Source organism: Leuciscus leuciscus, assembly GCF_965113295.1.
Source record: "Leuciscus leuciscus genome assembly, chromosome: 2".
Classification (NCBI taxonomy): domain Eukaryota; kingdom Metazoa; phylum Chordata; class Actinopteri; order Cypriniformes; family Leuciscidae; genus Leuciscus; species Leuciscus leuciscus.
The window spans coordinates 53,068,711-53,091,667 of NC_138726.1; the positions used below are offsets into that span (position 1 = coordinate 53,068,711).

General features: G+C 38.0%; 1 protein-coding gene and 1 long non-coding RNA gene across 2 annotated transcripts in view; one reads left to right on the forward strand and one right to left on the reverse strand.

Moving 5' to 3' along the window:
* LOC309482674 overlaps positions 1-22,957 on the reverse strand; it is a 460,652-nt gene that overhangs the window by 123,257 nt on the left and 314,438 nt on the right. The gene's annotated exons all lie outside the window — the stretch shown is intronic.
* The window catches only part of dnah2 (dynein, axonemal, heavy chain 2), a 170,821-nt gene continuing 148,770 nt past the window's right edge, over positions 907-22,957 (forward strand). The window contains exons 1-8 of the mRNA XM_082147655.1: positions 907-1,031; positions 4,632-4,813; positions 6,150-6,220; positions 10,144-10,314; positions 10,665-10,893; positions 16,644-16,754; positions 18,961-19,199; positions 22,276-22,467. Of these exons, the coding sequence (XP_082003781.1) occupies positions 4,666-4,813; positions 6,150-6,220; positions 10,144-10,314; positions 10,665-10,893; positions 16,644-16,754; positions 18,961-19,199; positions 22,276-22,467 (1,161 nt within the window). The 5' untranslated portion in view covers positions 907-1,031; positions 4,632-4,665. The remainder of the gene's footprint in view (positions 1,032-4,631; positions 4,814-6,149; positions 6,221-10,143; positions 10,315-10,664; positions 10,894-16,643; positions 16,755-18,960; positions 19,200-22,275; positions 22,468-22,957) is intronic.

Below are 22,957 nucleotides of genomic sequence, written 5' to 3' on the forward strand. Positions count from 1 at the left end.
GTTAGTAACAATTCTTCTCTTTCTACAGCTGCGTTTTTACTCATCTTATGTTAAGATTATAGTCAGCATGGCCACTGTAGAGATCAATTTAAAATCTTACTAGTAACATTAGGAAAAAATACTAGTATCTAATAAATGTAAAGTAGCTAATCAATAGGCTTATACCACCAGTATCTAATGAATAAGTACTAGTATCTATTTAATAGGTATGAGTATTTAATGAATAAGAACTTATAGCCTATCTAATCAATAAGAACTAGTATCTAATGAATAAATACTAATGTTATTAAATAATTATGAGTATCTAATAAATAAGTACTAGTATTTAATAATATCAACAACAAAAAAAGTTAGTTCCTAACGAATAACTACTAGAATATAAAAATATATGTACCAGTCACAATTGGAATACATAGTCAAAACTGAATAGTTGATATATGAATGACAGATCCCCATAGAAGTCAATGACAACAATTTTTTAATGTGTTGCTAACAATAGTTACTAGTCACTATTGAAATAAGTCCTAAATGCTGGTATCCAATGAATATGTAGGCCTACTAGTATGTAATAATAAGTAGGCTACTAGTATCTAAAAAAAGAAGTACTAGTAAGGTTAGTCTATCTATTTAACAGGTAACGTACAAGGCTAGTATCTAATAAACGAGTAGCCTACGTACCAGTATAACTTACCCAAAGAATAAGCACTAGTACCTAATGGAATTTAAGGATTAAATGTTAAAACGGCTAGCCATACGTATTTCTTATTCCCAAAAATACAAGCATTACAGTGTTTTTTATTATTATTTATTTATTTACAGTTGGTGTTTTGTGCCTTAAAGCTTCAATGACTTGAGAAAGCCAGTGTCATGCGCCGTTTCCATGGAGACGCGTCCACACTCCCCCACGAGTCCCCCACGCGCAGCGGCGTCTGAATGGTGTTTACCGCTTGAAGCAGTTTGAAAACTTTGACTTTACGCTCTTTTAGTAATTTATATAGTTGGAAGACGCTGTCGGAAGCAATATTTAACAGGTAAGAGTGATATTTTGCTTGCTTATTTGAAACTTAACTGAGACTGTAGAAATTAAGACGGTTATTTTCTAAACAAACGGTTGCTATCTGCCTTTAGCACAAACCGTTACGTAACTTACGTAAAGTTGACGTACTTTTTTTTTTTTTTTTTTTGAGATAACAGAAAAGGGGAATACAGAGACATTTGAATCCGTAAAACAAAAAGATCAAAATTCTGTATCCTATATCACATATCAATCATGTTTCTAATACATTAAGTATCCTCTTCAGCAGTTTAGATGTCTTTAGAGCTTTTCGATTGTTTTGTATTGAAGTTAAGAGAGTCATAAAAAATCTTCAGATCAGTGGAAAATAGTCTACCATTTGGTACAGTCGATATACATTTTGCTTTATGTATATGATATTTTACAAATAGAATAAGAAGTTTAATTATATTATCCATTTCCAATAAACCAGAATCACAATCCATAAACAAGACCATTAACATTACATTAATTGTGACAAACTTATAAAACAAAAAGTTAACGTACTTTGATATTTGGTGACTTCTTTGAATATGTTAAAGGAGAACTAGTGCTTTACACAACACAAGACATTTAACAGCTGATTTGTTATAAAATAACCCTGTCACTTGACACCAGTCAGTAAATGAACAACGAAGAGTGATATATATATAACGTTAGGCCTATATGTATAATCTCACAGGTCTTTCTCCAGGCTTTTAGATTACAGTTAGATCTTTAAAACCATATGGTTTAGTTCCACATAGAGCTAGATTCCCGAAGTCCTCTATAATCAGTCACAAACTTGGCTTTGTCATTTCATCTGATGCAGTGTCTCACAGACTTATTTTAACTGATCAAACCTGCTGCCTTCCAAATTTCATCTGATCTGACGCGATCTGCAGTTTTAAATGATTTCCATTACTCACAGACTCCCTGTCTTACCTTTTCCCTTTCATCCTTTTTGTATTGCCTCCAAAACTGTCTGCATTATTACATACAGCACTCAACAAAACTGACAAGTTGGGAGCTGAATCAAAGCTTCAATAAAGAAGGAGGGCCTGCTGGTGTTGACAACTAAATGTGGAAATGGAGGGAGAGACATCAGCTTGGAAAAGATAAATAGTTTATGAGCTAGATATTTTTTGCTCTCGCTTCCTGACTGAGGCAGATTTATCCATATCGTCTGTCTAAGAAGAGACTATGAGAGAAGGCAATACTGTGATTCTGGGAAACTCATAGCAAGTCTGTGCTAAAAGGTTCTTCTCTGATGTTCAAAATGTTTTTTTTTTTTTTTTTCCTCTGTTCATGCTTTTATTTACTTGGACCAAGAATGTCTTGGAGAAATCACAGAGCTCTAGACAGCATCATTAGGATGTTGAGCACATTTAGTAGTCGACGCTTTCTGCTGTGAAGTCTGTGTATGTGCACATTTATATTGGTAAGGTTTTGTAATGTGATAAGCATATTACGTTTTGTGAAGGATCATGTGACACTGAAGACTGGAGTAATGGTGCTGAAATTTCAGCTTTGCCATCACAGGAATAAATTACATTTTAAAATATTTGATTATGAATTTGGTTATGTTGATTTTTTAATCATATTATTTAATATTTTTTTTTTATCAAATAGGCTAAATTCAGCCTTGTTGAGCATTAGAAATTCTATCAAAAACATACTAAAATCATATAGAACCCTCAATATATAATTACTAATGTTTTTGATATCCTCAGCTTTATTGTTTTCACTTTCCCGTCCTTAACAAGCCGTATTATTTAAGGTATAATTCACGTTCATAGCACAAAAATAGTATATGGCTCGAGTTATGTGCCAAAGTTTAATATTTCAAGGCACAATATGTAAGATTTTGGGGTTAAAATATATTTTAAAAAAACCTATAAAAATGCTAGGCCTAGGCTTTATATTTTGTTGACTTGTGTACTTAGGTTATCCCAAATGTTTCCAACAATGTTTTTTATTGTTTTTATTTTTTTATTTTTTTTATTTAACAGACAGACATACAGACCAAAATAGTGCAGTAACGAACAATTTAGTAATTCCATAATTCCAGAAGTGAAATAAAAGTGTGTAAATGTATAGGTGTGTGTGTGTGTGTGTGTGTGTGTGTGTGTGTGTGTGTGTGTGTGTGTGTGTGTGTGTGTGTGTGTGTGTGTGTGTGTGTGTGTGTGTGTGTGTGTGTGTGTGTGTGTTGTGTGTGTGTGTATGCGTAAGCAAAGTAACCATTTATTATTTATTACCATCTTCATCACCATCACCACCACCACTCCTCACTACCATCATACTGCCAACATTGTATTAGTCAATTTTAATTTTTATTTCTATCTTTTCTCCTATGTAACAATTACGATTGTCATCACTCTCTATAGACAAATCAATTTTTAGATAGTAAGATAATATAATAAGATAATATATTATAATATATTATAATATAAGATAACCCTCCTCCCACATCTCTTCAGTCCCTATTTTCTACTATACTACATACATATATATATATATATATATAATTTTTTTTTATTTATTTTTTTTTTTTTACAATGTTTAAATCCAGAGAAATCAGCTATTTTTAATCAGGGTAACGTTTAACCCTCGATTATGGCTTTGCTTCCGTAGAAAGCATGGAAACACCAAAGACACCTTAATATATTATGCATTTTATTAGACAGGTGAGCAACTGTTTGGCTACCTTTATCGACAGAAAACTAATCGTTATATAGCCTAGCTCAAAACGGTTAGTCTTATTGATTGAATCTTTTGTTTTCTTGATTTCCCGCGAGTAACATGTTTGTACCATGGCTTAGAAACACTATTTTGTCAAGTGGCAAACAGAGCATAATCAGAAAAAGCTTTATTTGTAGTAACATTAATACAGCATTTTCTCTGCCAGACAATGTATTTTAAAATGAATTGCATACCGTTTAGCAACACATATCATCCAGCTGTTTTAAATATTATATTCAAATATCGATCTAGTTCACTGCAGTGTGCGACAAGTGTCTCATAGCAGCCACATAACGAACGCACATAACGAACGTTATAACATAACTTTCAACACACTCAAATCAAATGTATTTTTAGTATGATTTGGACATTTGAATCGTAAAATAAACATAAACAACAAAACGAGGAGTGCGGCATATAAGCATAATTAAAGCTCCAGAGCTCCTCCGTGAGACTGGAGACCGGTGTGTCGCGCAGGTATCTCTCATTAGCATTCGCTCCACCAGCCTTGTTCCACTCCCACGGCTCTCGGCCCCGCCCTGCTTCATACCACAATAATGTTAAGAAAACTTTAATACAGTAGCTCAACCATGAACACGTTTTCTGAGTGCCGTCGGATTGCTTTCCATCGGCTATGTGGATTGTGGAGGTGAAGACGACAACTCCCATGATTCCACGCTCATTCACGGTGTCATCAAGCTACGCATTTGTTATTGTTTTGAAGAAGTGACCTCTAGTAGCGAAATGTACGGTTCCTTTAAAGTTAGGGACTTGATCAAATTGTGATGCTTATTTTAGCAAAGATAGAGTTTGTTGTTATTGTATGACTCTATCTCTGCCTTACTCTTCCTGAAAGGTAAACGAGCACACAGAGGTATCGGTCTCTCAGGATGGCTGACCCAGGGAGCCCCGATCCTGCCCGTTCATCTTCCGGCATGTCCAAGCAGTCTCTCTCATTGAAAGGTCACTCCAAGAGCAAACGCATATCCTCCACACCGGTCCCCAGTGACATCTCTTTAGATGTGCCAGAGGTTGCAGGTATGAAAAAAAACACACTCTTCGTTATAAAAGCAGCTCTCTGATCTGTCTGTACAATGTGCTGAAAAATGCATTGAATTTAACGTCATTATGTTTTTGAAATGGTGCCAAAAATGTCAGCATAATGGTATAGTGATGCTGAAAACTGTGACAGAAACTCCTTTAATGCACTCATACTTATTTTATTTCTTTTATGAATTACACTCTGTTGTGAGCACACACACAAACTGCAGTTAATGCAACCCCATTTTCACATACACACCGACACTACTTTTATTTTTTTGTAAAGCCATAAAGTAGTGCAAGGGGGTTTCAGTAGGAAAGGAGCTGCAAATGGATTAGTTCTACCACAACCTAAATCTAGGACCTCTGCATCTAAGACCATTGTGTTTATTTTCACACTTCTTATTGTACTCCCATTAGAGCTGCATGATTAATCGTTAAAAGATCACATTCAAACATCCACGTGATCTTATGAGACAACGATTCGGCTGTCTAATAAACCTTTGACGAGTACGATCACAGCAAACACTCAAATCTGTATCATTATGTCGGTGTTAAATTAATAATTATCACAGAAGTACTGGGATAAAAGTTTATAATTCGGATATAAACACTGATGTCTACAGTAGTGATAAAAATAGACTAAATTACCTTTTAAAAAGTAAATTGACGCTTCAAATAAAGATTGTATCTATTACACCAGTAGGTGGCGACATGTGACTGTTAAAAAATGTGTTTGTCATTAGGTGTGTACGACTTGAAGCGGCGTTGCACAGACCAATCGGTGTATGACCACGAGAAAGAATCAAAAGCATACGGAGCCATCTGCTTTCTAATCACTCTTGATAGCTCTTTGATGTCATACACCGATCGGTCTGTGCAGCGCCGCTTCAAGTCATGCACACGTATTGAATTATTCATTCAAGAGATTTGTTCAAAAACACTGATTCATTCAGTAATGAAACAAGTGAGGTCAAGTGCGTCATACAACCCGAAAAAAATAAAATAATAATTCATTCAAATTATTTAAACAATTTTTAAATAGAATGCAGCAATTTACATTTAGTCCGAGACTCTGAATCTCTAGTAAATATATATATATATTTTTTTGTCTATTCAGAATCGTGGGAGGAATCGTGTTTAAAAAAATCGTGATTCTCAATTTATCTAGAATCGTGCAGCTCTAATTCACATTTTTGCATTCTAAAACAAAGTTATTGCAGATGAACCATCTATTTATTATTCTGCTCTTTCCACAAAACTGTAAAGGTCATCTAGTTGTTTGAATTATTTTTCGCATGATGTGTTTATGTATGGGTTGTTTTTTTTCCAGTTGAGAAAGAGAAGCCTGTCTCAGAGGAGGATGTTTCAGCAGAAGAAGTAGATTCCTACACGAAACGGCTGGTAATTCACTCATACATGCTAAATTACAAGCCTTTAGGCACAGACACTGATAAATCACCTCACAATGATTGGGATTCTTATCTGATTATAATCTGCAATTTATAATTTTCCCCTCGCGCCTGCGGTCCTGGTTTACTAATCAGTGCTTTCATATCTGCGTTATTGAGTTCTTCTAATGATGTGAGTGAATATTTCATCCGATCTCCAAATGCTCCGTGGGCTTAAAGGTCTTGTTTGGGCCGCGCTCACGTATAAGACCTCTTCATCGATCACACAAATCTGGAGGATGGCAGCAAGCTAGTGCAAGAAACACTGTTAAATTCCACCCAGTGGTCTTTAAAATAGAGGAAGAAGAGAAGCATATTGTTGAACTGTAATTTCCGTTACAGGCTCATGCATACGCATGACGAGGTCTTTGGCTTAAACGAGATAGATAACCCCTGGTCACAAATGATGGCTGATGCAAATAGCATGGGAGGAGGAGAGAAAGTGAGGGGTGAGTGGGCAGAGCCGGCCAGCGAACTTATAGCATCTCTGTCCTTTCATCAATGAGGTTAATAGAATTAATTACAGCCCTCTGGCTGGAAAAAGGCAATGGCATTTACATGCAGTGGCTGAGTGTGTCCGCCCCTGCTGGGAGACCCTGTAGAAAAAGCAGCTGGTGAGCCGGTTGTAATGACATTTGTTATAGTAATGCACATTCACTGACATTAGCCCTTTCGACAAATATCAATATGTTTATGGTAGTTATGTGCTGCTTTTAGCATAGGGATATGCCTAATTATTAGTGTGCTGCGTCGTGTCACGCGACTTCTGAGAGGATGATAGGAGTTTTTCACACAATTTGACATGCAAAATACTCTCACATCATATAATTCAATTCAATCCACATTTATTTGTATAGCGCTTTTCACAATACATATCGTTTCAAAGCAGCTTTACAGAAAATGCATGTCTCTACAGAGTGATCTGTTATCAGAGGGGACTGTCGAAGTTTTGTGTTTCAGAAATGTATATACAAATCACACAGTTAGCTAACAATGTATTCATTTAAAGGCAGATAAGGCAGAAACAATGAGCTCATTTGAGTAATGAATGCATGTTGTTTACAAATGATTAGAATATAAAGAAAATTTAGCATGTTGATTCAATTTAATGTAAGCCATATATCATGTTTCATCCAGTTTGGCCAGTCTGTGGTCTAACTGAAATCAGCTCATATCCTCATCTCATATTTTGCGTATTTATAATATTACAAAAAGTGTTGGGGAAAGGTACTTTCAAAAGTAATGCATAGTGAGTTACTCTCCAAAAAAGTAACTAATTTTGTTGCTGTTTATGGAAAATAATGCGCTTTTGCATGACTTTTTCTAACTGGGCTGGGCTTGCTTGAGCAAAGACATTGTTTAATGAAGTGAGATTAAATACATAGAGTATATTATTTAACATATTTAAAGGTGCATCGTTTAATATTTAGGAGGGTCTGTTGACAGAAATGCAATATCATATACATAACTATGTTTTCAGTGGTGTATAAAGACCTTACTTAATGAACCGTTATGTTTTTATTACCTTAGAATGAGCCATTTCTATCTACATACACCGTGGGTTCCCTTACATTGATATGCGCCATCATGTTTCTACACTGTTGTTCTTTGGGCAAAGAAGCTAGCTTAAAGGGACATTGTGTAGGAATTTCTCCCATCTAGTGGTGATAATGTATTTTGCATTCCAAAAAATAGTGCTCTTCAGCGCCTCGCTTTTTCAAATGCGTGTTGCATCTACGGTAGCCGTTATGCACCAAAAAGCTATGACAGGATGTTCTAATAGCACTTTGAGTTTTCCTTCGGGTGAACAGGTTTGTCATTTCAAACAAACTGCAACTTGACACAACGAATAAACGAATGTTACAGTATGAATTATTGACTGTGAAAAACATGAACTATGGTAATTAGTAGTGATGCCTTCTTTATTCGTTATATTTTTGTATATTATATCAGGGGCGCGGGAAGAGGTTTTAGGTTGGGGGTGCTGAGTTTTTTTTTGGTGGGGTGGGGGGGCGTCACCACTTTTGAATAAGAAACAATATCAAGACTATAAAACTCGTCAAAACTCCGCGAATCACACAAGCGTAGCCTATCAGTGAGAACACTTGTTCAAACAGCGCGCACACTCAAACCGGACTTCACATCACATTTTTTTACTTTATTGATTCTGCTTTTATTCGTAATGCATTGGACCGGTCAACGGGACATAAATTGATCCTTTAGTTTAAAGAAAAGGGTTATTGGGCTGTTTACAGTGTCATATAGCCTACAATAAAAGAGGCTGCACAGCGTCAGGAAATAGAAATGAACACAAAAAAACTGCCTAGTGTTTTCAAGCGTCAACAAGCTTCCCCGTACTTTTTGACAAGCGTCCTTGACAGGGCGGCCAGAGCTTCTTTGCAGCTCAAGTCGGCGGCGGTGTGAACGTACAGTTACTCAACGCTGGCAGTGGACTTGCGCTCATAGCTCCGGTTTTCTTTTTTTTTTTTTTTCAGCTGCAGACAAATTCTTTCGACGCACACACAATATTACGTAACACTCTGCGCGTATGTTTTAAAAACATAATCTAACATATAAATTCACACTTTTTAAATAGCCCACATAAAGTGTTAATTACAAATAAATGACAATGCTAAAAATGAATAAATGTTAAAGGTATAGCGGAGGATCTTTCCAAATTTTAGATAAGACCCGCCCTCTCCACTTTTTGAAAAGTTTGATTGATTCACCAGAATGATTGACAATTAGGAGGACCAATAGTTTAGGTTACCCACCAGGAAGTAAAACATCCTCCGCTATACCTTTAATGAACAAACATATGCGTTGCATTTACAATTCTGTGAAAACAGGGAGTGCTGCACCTCACTTCCCGCGGCCCTGTATTATATAATAAAGTACACAACCAAGCAATGAAAAAAAGCTTGTAATTAAGAACGTAACATTGACTTGCCTGTCGAGAAGAAAGCAGGCAACTTCAGCGTCTCTTTTGAAAGCTTTCTCCTGCATTAGCTATCCCGACATTAACCCTTGTTTTTTGTAATCTCCGGTCACGTTTCCTTTTACGGTCTATTTTGGACTTTTTCGACGACGAAGACTTATCCTGTGACTCAGCATATGTATATGCATATGCGCAGTACGCTCAACCCCCAGGAAGTGAGAGCTTCTAATTTACTTCACTTGTCTCCGTTGAGTCCAATGGGGTCGCTGTGTCCAGTTTATATACTGTCTATGCATGGAAGCCTTCGTGGTCTACCCGTCCCATGTATATAAAGATAATAAATTCTTTGTTTACGAGGATAAGTCCGATAATTAGCAGAGGTATTTGTACACCATTGAGGACATATTTATGAATAAAAATGTTCATTTTAGATAATAAAATACCTAAAAAGTTACACATTGTCCCTTTAAGTCAATGAATAAAACACTAACACAATGATGAACAAGTAACAATCATATTCGCAACAACATATCGTTTTACTGAATAATTAAGTAAACCTAATTTCTTACTTTATCTTTGTAAAGAAACCTCATTGCTTAACTGGCTACTCTCTGCTGTCTGAGACTAAAAGACATATTTTCCTGTCGGCCACCATAAATTCTGTTGGTTGCAATTCGCAACCTCACCACTAGATGACGCTAAAAATCACACACTTGCACTGCAATAGAAGATTACAGTTTTTACTGTATTTTTTTAATCAAATAAATGCATCCTTGGTGAGCATAAGAGAGTTATTTGAAAAACATAAAAAATCATACTGACTCTAATCTTTTGAATGGTTGTGTACATTTTTACAACATTTTGTCTTGAAATAAAAATAATTTTTATTTCAAAAATTCGAATTGCTATAATTCTCTAATATTTTTTTTTTCTTCCAGAGAGAAGCATTTAAACAGCATTTAGCATTGAGTGGAATATCAAAGGAGTCATGGACAGAGGAAAGTGAGCGAGCCTTGGATAAATTCATCTCAGACACTTCTGTCAGGCTTCTCATTGTCTACCATGACCCTTTCACCGGCCTACGCGTGGACTACGCCATGCCAGCTCAGGTATGTGGCAGCTCTATTTCAAGAAATGACATTTAACGTCCCAATCAGAGCCTTTTGTGTCACAATCTCATAAAGACTCTGAAGATTATTCAGGGTTTGAACGTGCTTGTTTTTCATAATAATATTTTGAGTTTAAATTTAATGAAGGGACATGCAGAGCTTTCATAATAAATGTGTTGTTCATTTCCAATGCATCTGGTGACTTGCCAGAATACCAAAGATCTCATTGTTTAACAGTGTGTGATGACCTCTGGTGATCCATTAGCACTCAACAACATGAATTACAAACAGTTTTCCACTTATCCATCTTACATCACTCTTTGTCTCTCTCTTTCTCTCACTGCCCTCAGGTGGTGGAGCAGATGTCCTTCTTGATCCGCGCGGAGGACAGTATAATCACAGAGGAAAGTTTTAGGAGCTCGGTGCAGTTTGGTTCTATGAGGGGAGGGGCCATAGAGGGTCTCCTCAGGCTGATGAATGGCATTCACACACCTCAGGTCACCCTTAGCACTGCCTGGCCAGAGACCGCCAAGAACAACTACTCTGTAGAATTGCACCGCTTCATTACTAAACTTACAGGTAATGACAGATTGTCACAGTGCCATCTAGTGTGGGCGCTCCAAAGACGGTAGCATACCAGTAACCTCCTGTATACGCTTGCATGTTATTTGCAATCACTTTACAGTTTGCACAGCATTAAATAATTGTATTGAAATGCATGAATAACACTTGAAAAGGGGGCCAGGAGGGTGCCAAGGCTGTTTTAAAATCATCTACGCTGAATAGAAAATTGCTATAGGATTTACTTTGAAACAATTTTCACTCAGAAATTGCTTATCAGTTTCACATATACTTTCAGAGAAATGACACATTGAATTAAATGTGAAATGTTTAAGTAGAAAGACTGAAATTTGCAGTTTCCTATAAAATATATTACGATAAGCTTTATTTACAACTATTCACATACAGTCTTTGTTTATCATCTCAAACTCTTTCAAAAACACATTTTGCAGAGAACTTTTCTTTTGCATTGAAAACCTGTTGCAGAGGGCAGCCCAGGTGCTTTGTTTTCATACCTGTACATGCTCATTGATGTTCATTTTTCTACCATTTTCTATTCACATATTACATATCACAGGTTATTGATCCTTCCTCTCATCCATATTGCTGCCGTCGGCTTCTTTCATATATGTTTCATTCACATTAGGTCGAGCCTAAGCACTACTGACCTGAGATCAGATTCCTATTTTGTATTTTGATTTACTCTCCATCAGCTTAACAGGCATAGCTGATTCAGAATCCGTGCTTTTCTGGGTTTTTTTTGCACAATGACTGAGCTCCCCCCACCGTCAGCCATTCAGAGGTAATCACCTGGCACAGTGGAGTACCGTGATGGTTCAATTATTATGCTCATCAGTCCAATCAGCACACCCACATCACCCAGAGCAGCACGAGTCTGACTAAACAGAAATAACACAGCGACCAATCACAGGCTCTTTTTATACGGGGAAAGGCAGTGCTCCTGGGTAATCAGAAAGACGTTCGGCAATTTTAACAATTGCCTTTTGGTTCTCTTCTTTTAGCACATCGTTCAGTAGATCTTGTTCAAGGCGTTTGGCCTGGAGGCCAAGACATACATTTCAAAGTCAATGGAGATGTATATACAGATGACTTGAATACCATAATGCAAAGTTGCCTTGGATCCATTTTAATTAAGCTAACAAATAACAGTGAGGTCACAAAGTGCTCTTCAGTGATGTATTCAGCTGGTTAAGTGGTATATTTTAGAGATAATTCAGGTTTGAAATGAAAGGATTGAGTAAAAGCCACAGGTATATTGATGTTAGCCATGCTTTTTCCAAACATAACAGCCTATGTTTGGTTCATTCTTACTCTATGAGGTAAAGCCTTGGCAATTCATCTCTCTCACTTACCAAAGCGGAAGAATTTGGGCTAAAATTTGTGCTGAATAAATATAGACACTGTATTCCCACTCCTACACTTACAAAAAGACGCCATACACTCTGTAGGATTAGACACACAAATACACACGCACACAGTTTTCGCCTCCCAGTTAGCTGACTCATTCACTTGCCGCTTTTTTTTTGATGTCTCATTATTTTCCTTCTGGTGTATCCCGTTTGCTTGTCTTTGTTCTCCCTGTAAAGGCCAATCGAATGCTGTCATTGTGTTCCTACACTCTCTTTATTTCTATGTCTCATTTCTGCCGTCACAGAACGAAGCAGCTCGTCTAACTTGCACACACTGGCCTTGTTCCTTTTATTCTTTTCATTTCTCAATAAGCTTTGCACTTTTTGTATCTCACTCTCTTTCTTCTGTCTCCCTCCATCAGACTTTTTCTTCTTCCAGCAATTTCTTGTGACAGACCTCTATTATCTTTTTATCTGCCGTTTAAAGTGGTTGCAGCGAGCACCGTTTTGATGTCAAGTCAAGTCATCTTCATTTATATAGTGCTTTTAACAATATAGATTGTTTCAAAGCAGCTTTACAGTGATATTAGGAACTTAAAGTAACAGAGATTGTTTTGGCTTTATAGCAGCTCTAGAATAAAGTTATTGACCAGCCAAAGTTAGTTTTGATTGATTCACTTCCGTCGCAACGATCATTAGTTATTAACTTAGGGGCCGCTAACACGACACCGTTCTAACAGAAAACCTTTAAGTTCCTTCTGCGCAAACTTTAAAAACGCGAACCTGTGAGAACGCTGATGGCGTGCACATGTGTATTACGTGTTTAGTCTATAGGTATGCACGTTTGAATATATATGTGCCCAGGCGTGTAGTCCTTCTTTACAAACCAACCCTTAACAAACTACTTGTCTGGCCTTAAAATTTATGATACAGAATTTGTATCGCTTCCGCGTAGCCACGCGAACTGGAATTATCCCGACAACGTTTTATCTGTACAGAGGTAAAGGGAAGGAGAAGGAGGCCTTCACAGGGAAGAGACTAGTTGACACTTCAGGACTGCGTTGTCGTCGTGTCCAGGCGCAGGTCCATCATCAGATCTGGATACGGCCTGGATCCGGCGGACTGCGCTAAACCTCGGGATAAACAGAAAGACTAATATTAGCGTAGACACCATCCTTCTTATGATGTAACGAGTACATCAGGATTTATGGGGAGTGTTCCCGGTTCCGGCTGACCTAATCTATGCAGCCTAACATTGACTTATAGAAGTCTATAATGTGTTATAGGGGTGCGCCAAAATATGGATATGGCGATATCTCGCGATATTTTCTCCCGCGATCGATTCTCGATGCGCTCTTGCCAAGTATCGATCTTAAAAGCCGTTAGGGCGGGTGCGAGTTCGGACACTCGGGAGGTCGTGAGATATTGCACACGTTGCGAGTCAGTTTAACTGATAATCGCGTCAAAGCAGCTGGTGTACGGCACGACTGTCCTGCACGAATTTTATCCCGAGCCGGCAGCAATCACGTGGGCTTTCGCGCTAAACACAGAGACCGTCATGTTGCATGCATGCAGGCAAAGCTTCAGATAGAAAAATGACATAAATGTGTGTGCAAATGATTTGTTGAAAAGCAGAGAACAGCCATTCCTTTCAACATAAAAACTTGAGAGAGAGAGAGAAAAGTGTGTGTGTGTATGTGTGTGTGCGTGTGACAGTGTATGCGCACGCTGTATGGTTGCTGCCACTGAGGTATAGCCCAATCGACGTGGTTGTGTATGATTTGGCAATAGGGGACAGCTGGTGAAAATCGGGCCGACTCCCCGAATTTTTTAAACATGTTTAAAAATTATCGGGAGGTCGGGAGGGGCTCGTAACGGCTTGTAATTCCTCTCACACTTTGCCACTTGCCAGCCGCGACCATGCGAGCATCATCGATTCCACTCGATTTCTCCCGAGTGAAAAAAATCATCTGCGAGCAAAACAAAAATAGTGTCTGTGACTGTTTTGTTGCAACTGATAAGACACAAGTTGTTTTTGTTATTGTGCTTCATCCAAAAAAATAAATGGAGATTCATTTTCCTAATTAAAAAAAATTTGTTTTATTTCTTAAAACATGATATATTGTGAGTTATTACTGATAATATATCGATTATCGCAGTATCGCCATATCGTGATATTATCGGTATATCGTGAACAATGTATCGCGTATCGTATCGTATCGTGAAGTACCCAGTGATTCCCAGCCCTAATGTGTTATGTGTATGCTAGGTAGAGGTGGGCGATATATCGTTTAGACGATAATATCCAAATTGTTGTCTGGACGATATGCAAAATTGGGATATCGAATATTTCATAATTTGTACAATCCGACCCCCAAAACATGAAAAGAGCTGAAAGAAGTTAAAGAGAAAACAAATAACGCACACTATAACCGTCTAAACAATTATATGTAGCGATTTTAAATACTAGGGCAGTACTATTCCCGGAAGCACCCTCCGAGTGGCCTGGCGCGGGACGTCAAAAACGCACATTCATAGGCTACGTAAATTCGAAATAGTGCGCGCAGAAGCACATGCGCAAAACCGTTTTGTTAAATGATATATTAATTATTTTTATTTTTATCATATGTCATTTTACAAAAGGACATTTTACAGACCTAGCTACGTTTTGCGCATGTGTTCCTGCACGCACTTTTTCAGTCACAAGTTCACAACACAGCAATCAGAGGAGGACGCGTTGAAAACTCTAATGCTCTTCCTTCATAACTCGTACTGAGAAGGTTTGAGTTGCAGAGGAATTTGTGATTCTTTCACCTGTTCAACCACATAAAAGTTTCGTAATTAGTAAGTCAGCGCTTTTTCTCTTGTTGTTCTTATGTGCTGAAGGGCCGTTGTGCCTTGGTGAAACGGTGTTTGTAGCCACGTGAAGAGCTCTTTTCCAAAACGCCAAAAACCTAAAAAGCTGCCTCAAAGAACCAGCAAAAGTAATGATTATGAATATGTAAAATATTGCAATAAGACATTTTAATTGTTTATTAATTTGTGTGTCGGCTGCAAAGATGATGTTGACGATAGGCTATTGACTCGCGATCTTCGCAGTAAGCTAGCTAGTGAACGCAGGAGAAATGCACATTTATTAGGCTACATAGTTTTATTATGTTTTGGATGGTTTTGTTTAGAACCAGCTTTCTGTAAATATATTTCACATTTTTTAGGCCTGTGAGGCGATCGTAGGCCACGGTTCGGTTCATGCTGATATAATCTCCAGTTCAAGCACCTTATGTTGTGCTAGCCTCCTGTATTTACTTTTTATGTATTTATGTTTTAAATCCAGGAAATTGGTAAAATTAAGATACAATTAATACAAAACGAAATTCGTTTTAAAGAAAGGCTTTGTGCTTTCTGTTTTGAGGTCTCTGTGAAAGTTTGAAAGTCAGAGCGCTCGCGTCCATAATGGAGAACTGTCACGTAATATTGTTTTTTCCTCATAAATGCAAACACGAAAAATAAAAGACAAAATACTTTTTTTTTTAAAAAGACAAACTATCAATTTTTTGGGGGAAAATGATGGCTTTATAGCGTTTTGGGGAAAAAATGGATGGATTTATAGCGTTTTGAAAAGATTTTTTTTACTTTGAATTTATCATCAACAATATTGTTGTTTGATTTAATAATCACTGTTGCAAAAGGTGCCTAATTCCGTTTTTTTATAAATTTTTTTGTAAGTGGAAAAAGTAGGGGCTACCTCAGATTCTGTTCAGTTAGCTCCTTTATTGTTTTTTCTATAGCCTACAAAGGTCAAATGGTCAAATGCAGCAAGTCAAAAGTCCAACTTCTTTGCCAGTTTGCACACATTTCTTTGAAGGATGGCAAAAATATCGTCTGAATATCGATATCGAGATATTGGAAAAAAATATCGAGATATTCATTTTTGTCAATATCTCCCACCCCTAATGCTAGGTCAAAGAGATGTGTTTTTAGTCTAGCTTTGGACTGACAGAGTGTGTCTGCTTCCCGGACAATGTTAGGAAGACTGTTCCAAAGTTTTGGTGCTAAATAGGAAAAGGATCTACCGCCAGCCGTCCGGCATGGAAGTAGCAGCAGATACTGTAGAAAGCCACAAAGAAAATGAACAGCAGTTGTGACCGCTGACATGTGCCACACAGGCATAAAAGCAGCAGTAAACATTTATCGTGTTTCCATTATATGCTCTTGTGTTGATTCATTTCACCAGCATGCAGAGCACTGTAACGTGGGCCGGATCTGCTGTCTACAGCAGTAAGAAATGAGGAATGACATGATGGATGTGATGATGTGCTGTGCTGTACGTGGTGTTGCTAGTATGGAGGACTTTCACTGATCAGATTACTGATGTCCAACTATTGTTCTTCTCCACAGACAGCAGATGTAGACATCTAGGCATCACAGTGCTCTACGTCCCTCTGGAGGCTCTGCAGCACCGCCCAGAGGAGGCCGTCGTGAACAAGAGTCTGGTGCGAAGGCTGGAGAGTAAGACTGCGGCCGTGTGTGTATGCATGGGTGCTTGTGTGTGTGTAAATGGGGGTGTGAGGGCTTGAATAATTTCTGATAGAGTGGACTGTGAGGAATGAACAGTGTGAATAGTACATAAGACGCAGGAAATTACATCTACCGTGACAGTCCGTGGCTAGAGCCTGTGAGTGTGATTTACACAGTAACCACGGCTGAAGGGCAAAAATAAAGGGCTAATTCAATTCAACACTGCCATGCTGCTCTAAGAGAGTTAAAGGAGTCTTTATTAAATTTTGGTGGTCCTGAAGGGGTCCAGGGTTAAAAGGACATTCTGGGGGCACTTGGAGGTGTTGGAGGAAAAGGTATTTTAGAAGTTAAGTTTAGAAAAAAATTGCAGGACACGGTATGACGGATACCCCACTCAGGGTCTTTTACAGCAGGCAGCAGAGCAGAGCCTGTTTATCCTCCAAGTGCTTTTATTTTACATTTCTCCACTGTGTTAAAGTCCCTTTCTTAATACACGTTCAGTTTTACACCAGTTCCGTTCACACAAATGCACATTCTTGCATGATTCATCAGTGCTTGTTATTAAAATATGCCGTTTGTGGTCGGTAAGATTTTTTTTTGTGTGTATGTTTTTGAAAGTCTATTATGTTCACCAAGGTAAACAGTAAAACAGTGATATTATAAAAAATCTATTACAATTTACAGTGGACTGTGAGCAAACTGACTGCAATTTCTCCTCTTAGTCTTTCATTCAAAATATTCACAAAAATCTAACCATTAATTGAAGTGAATAAACACAAAATATAAATGGGGAATAAATTAAATAAATATGGTTTTCTCCAAAATATGTGTGCCAAAATTATTGGTGTTCTAAATTCTAATGAGTAAAAATTTGTAACTAGTATATTCTTATTCATATGGTTTGTTTTTATGTTCACCTTAGTAATCAGGAACACTTTAAGTGATAAGTCATGACTTCCTTTTTTACTGGGCTCTAAATATGAAGTGACACATAGGCCAAATTCCTATAGTCATCTATCACTATGGGAAAAATCTGAGAATACAGTAATGATTGTTGAGCAACACAAGTCATGAAATGGCTATATAATAATGGTTTAATTGTTGAAATACTTATTTCCATGATCTGAGCAATAATTAAGAAGTTTAAATAAACTTGGCAACAATCTATAAAAAGCATGTCTTAAACCAGACAGTAGTTTGCGCTGCTTTTGGTAGATTGTGTTGGTCATTATGGAAATGATTTGCTGTGTTCTTTAGTTTGCATTTCATCAGTAGATCATGCGCAGAACTTTCCACTATCATCAGCGATTTTATGGAATTGCGTTCGCATGTTAATTTGCCCTGTTTAGTAAATCTGGCCCTTAGACGTCATACATGCAGCATATTTTTCATATTACATATATTTTGCATCACATAAAACACAGAAATATTGATGACTTTGGCTTTTTTATATCGTAATGGGGCAACATGTCCTGGGAGATACAACTCATAAAATTCTAAATATAAATAAAAAAATTCCTTTGTATGTTTGACTTAAGTCTAGAATAGATGATATAAAAAGTGATATGAAATGATTTTTTGCTGATCGTTTTCCACTCTTGGCTTTTTAAGGGTTAATGAGTTCTTGCTGAATAAAAGTATTAACTTCTTTCAAAAAACAATAAAGAATCTTACTGATCCCAAACTATATTATATTATTTCTGTTTTTGTTGTTTTGTTTGTTCTTTGTATTGTTTTTTTATTTTTTATCCTTTGTCAAAATTGAATGACTTTATAAATATGTAATTCAGCATTACTAAATCTTGCCAGTAGTTAACAGTCTTTTAATGCTGGTTAATGTAATTTAGTCACAATCGAAATGGCAAATAGCTGTAGATTTACCATAGAGATATGCTGCGATTTCTCTCAAAGGGTGAACTTGACCTAAAGTCAAATTCGGTGTAGTATTCAGTTGCATTTCAGAACAGAACTGAGGATAATACACACTTATTGGAAGCTAAAAGCATTCAAATTAGCCAAAATATGTAATGAAAGATCACACAAGGGGTGCGCAGAATTTGAAAATGATAGGCATTTAAATTCAACAGAATTCTTTGGCCAGAGATTCCATGCAAACCTAATTGCCTGGTTTGATTAAATATAATGCAGCACCTTATAAACCAAAACTTTCTCTCTCTCTCCATCTCTCTCTCCCCAGTGGTGATGATCCACTGGACACGTCAGATAAAAGCAGTGCTCAGCGCTCAATCCGAGAGTGACATGGGAGACACCTCAGGCCTGCTGGAGGAGATCTCTTTCTGGAAGAGCCGCTGTGCTGATCTGGACAGCATTAGTAAGCAGCTGCAGAAACCTGGAGTCTGTCATATACAGGCCATTCTTCAGCTCTACACATCAACCTACATCCCACCCTTCTGTGAGCTAGCCAAGCAGATCCAGGTACAGCCCAGTACCTACCTACTTGTGTGTGTGTCCATGAGTGTGTGAAAAACTGTGCCGGGCTACACGGCAGGAATTGAGCCGAGGGGTAATGGGCTGAACAAGAACATTCTCTGGCTGCTGATGATTTATATGCGCCTTCTGAGCGGCTTCTCCTCACCCCTCGGAAATGAGGCCGTCTCACATTCACTCTTCACTATTAAGAGTTGGCCCGGCTTCTCATTTCAGCGAGAGACGGAGCCTGTCTGTCAGCTCTACTGCAGCGCTTAGTGTCGCGCCCTCATTGCCCTTTAACACTGATTTTAGATCAGTTTATGGTTGTTCTTATAATGACTCGGGATTGGGGTTTAGATAGAGGAAGCTGGTCCTGCATCAGTGTGGAGGACACGTGTCCCTTTTTCTGATTGTCATGCCTCCAGCTTCATTCTGCACAAAACTGCAAGGCTGCAGCAACTGCCATCCTTCATTTTAAACAATCTCCAAAGCCTCTGAAAAAAATCAATGTGACCAGTGTGAAATAATTAAACATCAGCTCTATTTGACCTTCAGGGGCACCCATGGCTGCTTGTAATAGTGACGTTGTAGAGTCAGCTGTGTGCTTGATCACTGTCCCGTAACAGCCACTGTTGTGTGTCAATGGTGGCACTCACTTTACTTGGGTAAAACCCTTTAAGCTTATTCAGATGTCGCTGAAGTTGACCTTAACTGTCCAAATTGACTTCAGTTGCCAGTTGCATAAACATAACAAATAAGTTAAGACTGTAGTTGTGTCCCAACTGACGCAATGTACACTTATACACAATATACTTATGCACTATGTACTCAACCGTGTAGTGTAAGAACTTTATAAGATTATTTCGTCATTCAACAGCTCCCTCCCTATGAAGTGTCCAACATTCTACGCTTCGTTTTATCGGTTAATTAAGTGCATCATATGGGTATATTTAAAGTGCACTTTTTCTTTAAAAATGTTTCAGTGTGAACACACTAATTGTACTAGAATAGTGCATTAGTACTCGAATTGTGTCTTAAGAACTAGTTTAGGTAAAGTCCCGATTTTCTTGATAGATAAGTTTCCTGTGGTGTGATGTGTTTTAAGAGTGTTTGAATCTACTCGGAAGAATGTCGGGGCCTCACCGATCTCAAATCATAAATATCCAACATGTTAAATTTTTACGATCTGAAAATGTTGTGTGGGAGGAATCCCGAGGACAAACGTGCACACACTCTGTAGATTGTCACATGGAACAATACCAAATCAGAAAGTGAGCTGCCGGAAGACGAAAGCAAATTTTCTGTATAAAGCAGTCCAAATTCTATTATCGCCATTTCTTCTCGCCCATCGTCTGCCATGATTGTTTACTCTAAAGTCACGTTTGACCGCAAGAGATTTCTCTAGATTCCCGGTGTTCACAGTCGGGACTCTGGTTGTTTGTGAATGGAATCTGTTAGTGTATGTTGTGCTGTTGTGGTCACATCGCGGCACTCCACACACTATAGACCTTATGTAGCCACGCCCCTTTTCAGCGCTGCGCTCATTGTCTTTTGACTTCCGGTCTGTATTTTCACAGCGATTCTGCGTGTTTATTAATGAACGGCTCGTTTTAAAATATTCCCGGTCGACTGACATTTGTTAAGTCATTTGCTTTAAACATCACAGTCCTCATGATAACTTTCGTTAAGTAAATCCACTTCAAAAGCGAATTACTCCTGGACAGCAATTAGTTGTGCAACGGATCATCATTGATCCGTGATCCGTTCGGATCAATATCTTCGGTTCGGCACTCACGTGATCCGCGGATTGATTGATGAAAAAAAAGTTGTGCGCATGTTCAGTCCACACACAGCGTGGTCATGGCGAGCGTTATGAACCGTAGAGAGCGTGACGCCTCATTCGCGCCGCAAAACCTCCAGACGTGCGTAAACGCGTCTTTACATTGACTTCACATTGAAATCACTCGCGCCAGACACTCTATTCGCGTTTGGTGTGAACGCAGCATGGGTGACGGCGAGAGAGAGAGAGAAAGAGTGCCTGCGAGTGCGAGCGAGCAAGGTAATACGTTGTCAAATATGTTTAAACTTAAACGAACTACACAAGTAGTTATGTCTCTTTGTATTAATTTGTCCTGTTATTGACATAGGCCTAATGCACGTCATTGACAAAATGCGCAACCAGATGTTCGAATAATTCGAATATGTGTTTTTTAGAGGGAATATTCGAACGTCATTTTTGAGCAATTTTGACAGCCCTATATGACAGTGGAAACACATAAAGCATTGGTCCATGTTTAAAGGAAGGAGATGCCTTTTTATGTTGCACTTTAAGTTGTTTTTCATTAATTATGTTAAAAAGAAGATATTATGCCTTGTGCACTTTAAGTTGATTTTATATATTTTAATTTAATAATTTAAAAGTGTTAATAAAAAAATAAAATAAAATTTTGCTGATCCGAAAAATGATCCGATCCGTGACTCTGATCCGAGAAACGATCCGAACCGTGAGTTTTTTGATCCGTTGCACCCCTAACAGCAATGCCATAGAAATATACAGGGCGACCGCAAAAACGGAAGTTAAAAGACAATATTCTAAAGATGGCGGCGCCCTCGTTTCTCTGGCGCATAAGGTCTATACTATAGACCTACTATAGGAACAAAAATCTTTTTTAAAATCTTTTAGTGTTGGCCAGCCTTAAGCAGTTATTGCAACTGACCCAGATGAGTAAAATCGGTGCAATCTAAAACCTCAATTATTTGATTTGATTTAGGTGGTGTTAAGTGGTGTCTGTCTGTTTATCTATTGTCTGACTGTCTGTCTTTTGTCTATCTCTCTCACTCTCACTCTACCGTCTGTCTGTTCTCTCCTTATCTAACATCTGTTTGTCAGTGTGTCTAATGTAGTTTTGTATTTTTACTTGTTGGGACCCCAGGAAGAGTAGCCTAGGTAGTGGCTAATGGGGATCCGAATAAACAAATCCATCCATCCATCCATCCATCCATCCATGTCTGTCTGTCGGTCTGTCTGCCGGTCTATCTGTCTGTTTGTTGAAGTAACATTGTTTTATGTTTTGTTCTCCAGGACAGCACGTTGCAGGCTCAGTCGAACGTCTCCTTCCTGTCCTTACTGAAAGAGCCTTGTGAGGAGCTTGCTCAGCTTAAACCTCGTGAGATTGTACCCAAACTCGCTCACATCCTCAACCTCATTCGTGTGATATTGGTCAACTCCAGCTACTACAACACCCGTGACAGGATCACAGCTCTATTATCCAAGGTACATCATTTTACCAAGAACCTGATTCATTCAGGAACACTACTACTGTGTGTTTGCTCAGAGATACACCGGGGTTAATTCTGCCGTGGCTTCGTTTTGAATCATTTTCAAAGATGGAATTATTTTCAAAAACGTACTCTGTTACTCTGATATTATCCTCTTGCTAATTGAACTGTTGTTTAAAAGCTCACAATTTCTCATGTGATATTGCTGAAATATCCTATTATATTATGGAATATGTAATCCTTTTATTTAGTATCATAACTTCGTATGTACATTCTACAAATGCAAGTCGCCTGTGCGAAATGATTGAGAACAGCAATACATTATATCAGTGTTTCCCAATCCTGTTCCTGAAGGCACACCAACACTAAACATATTTGAACTCTTCTTAATCAAACACACCTGATTCAACTCATCAGCTTGTTAGTAGAGACTCCAAAACAAGAAATAAATGGGTCAGATAAGGAAGACATCCAAAACGTGCTCT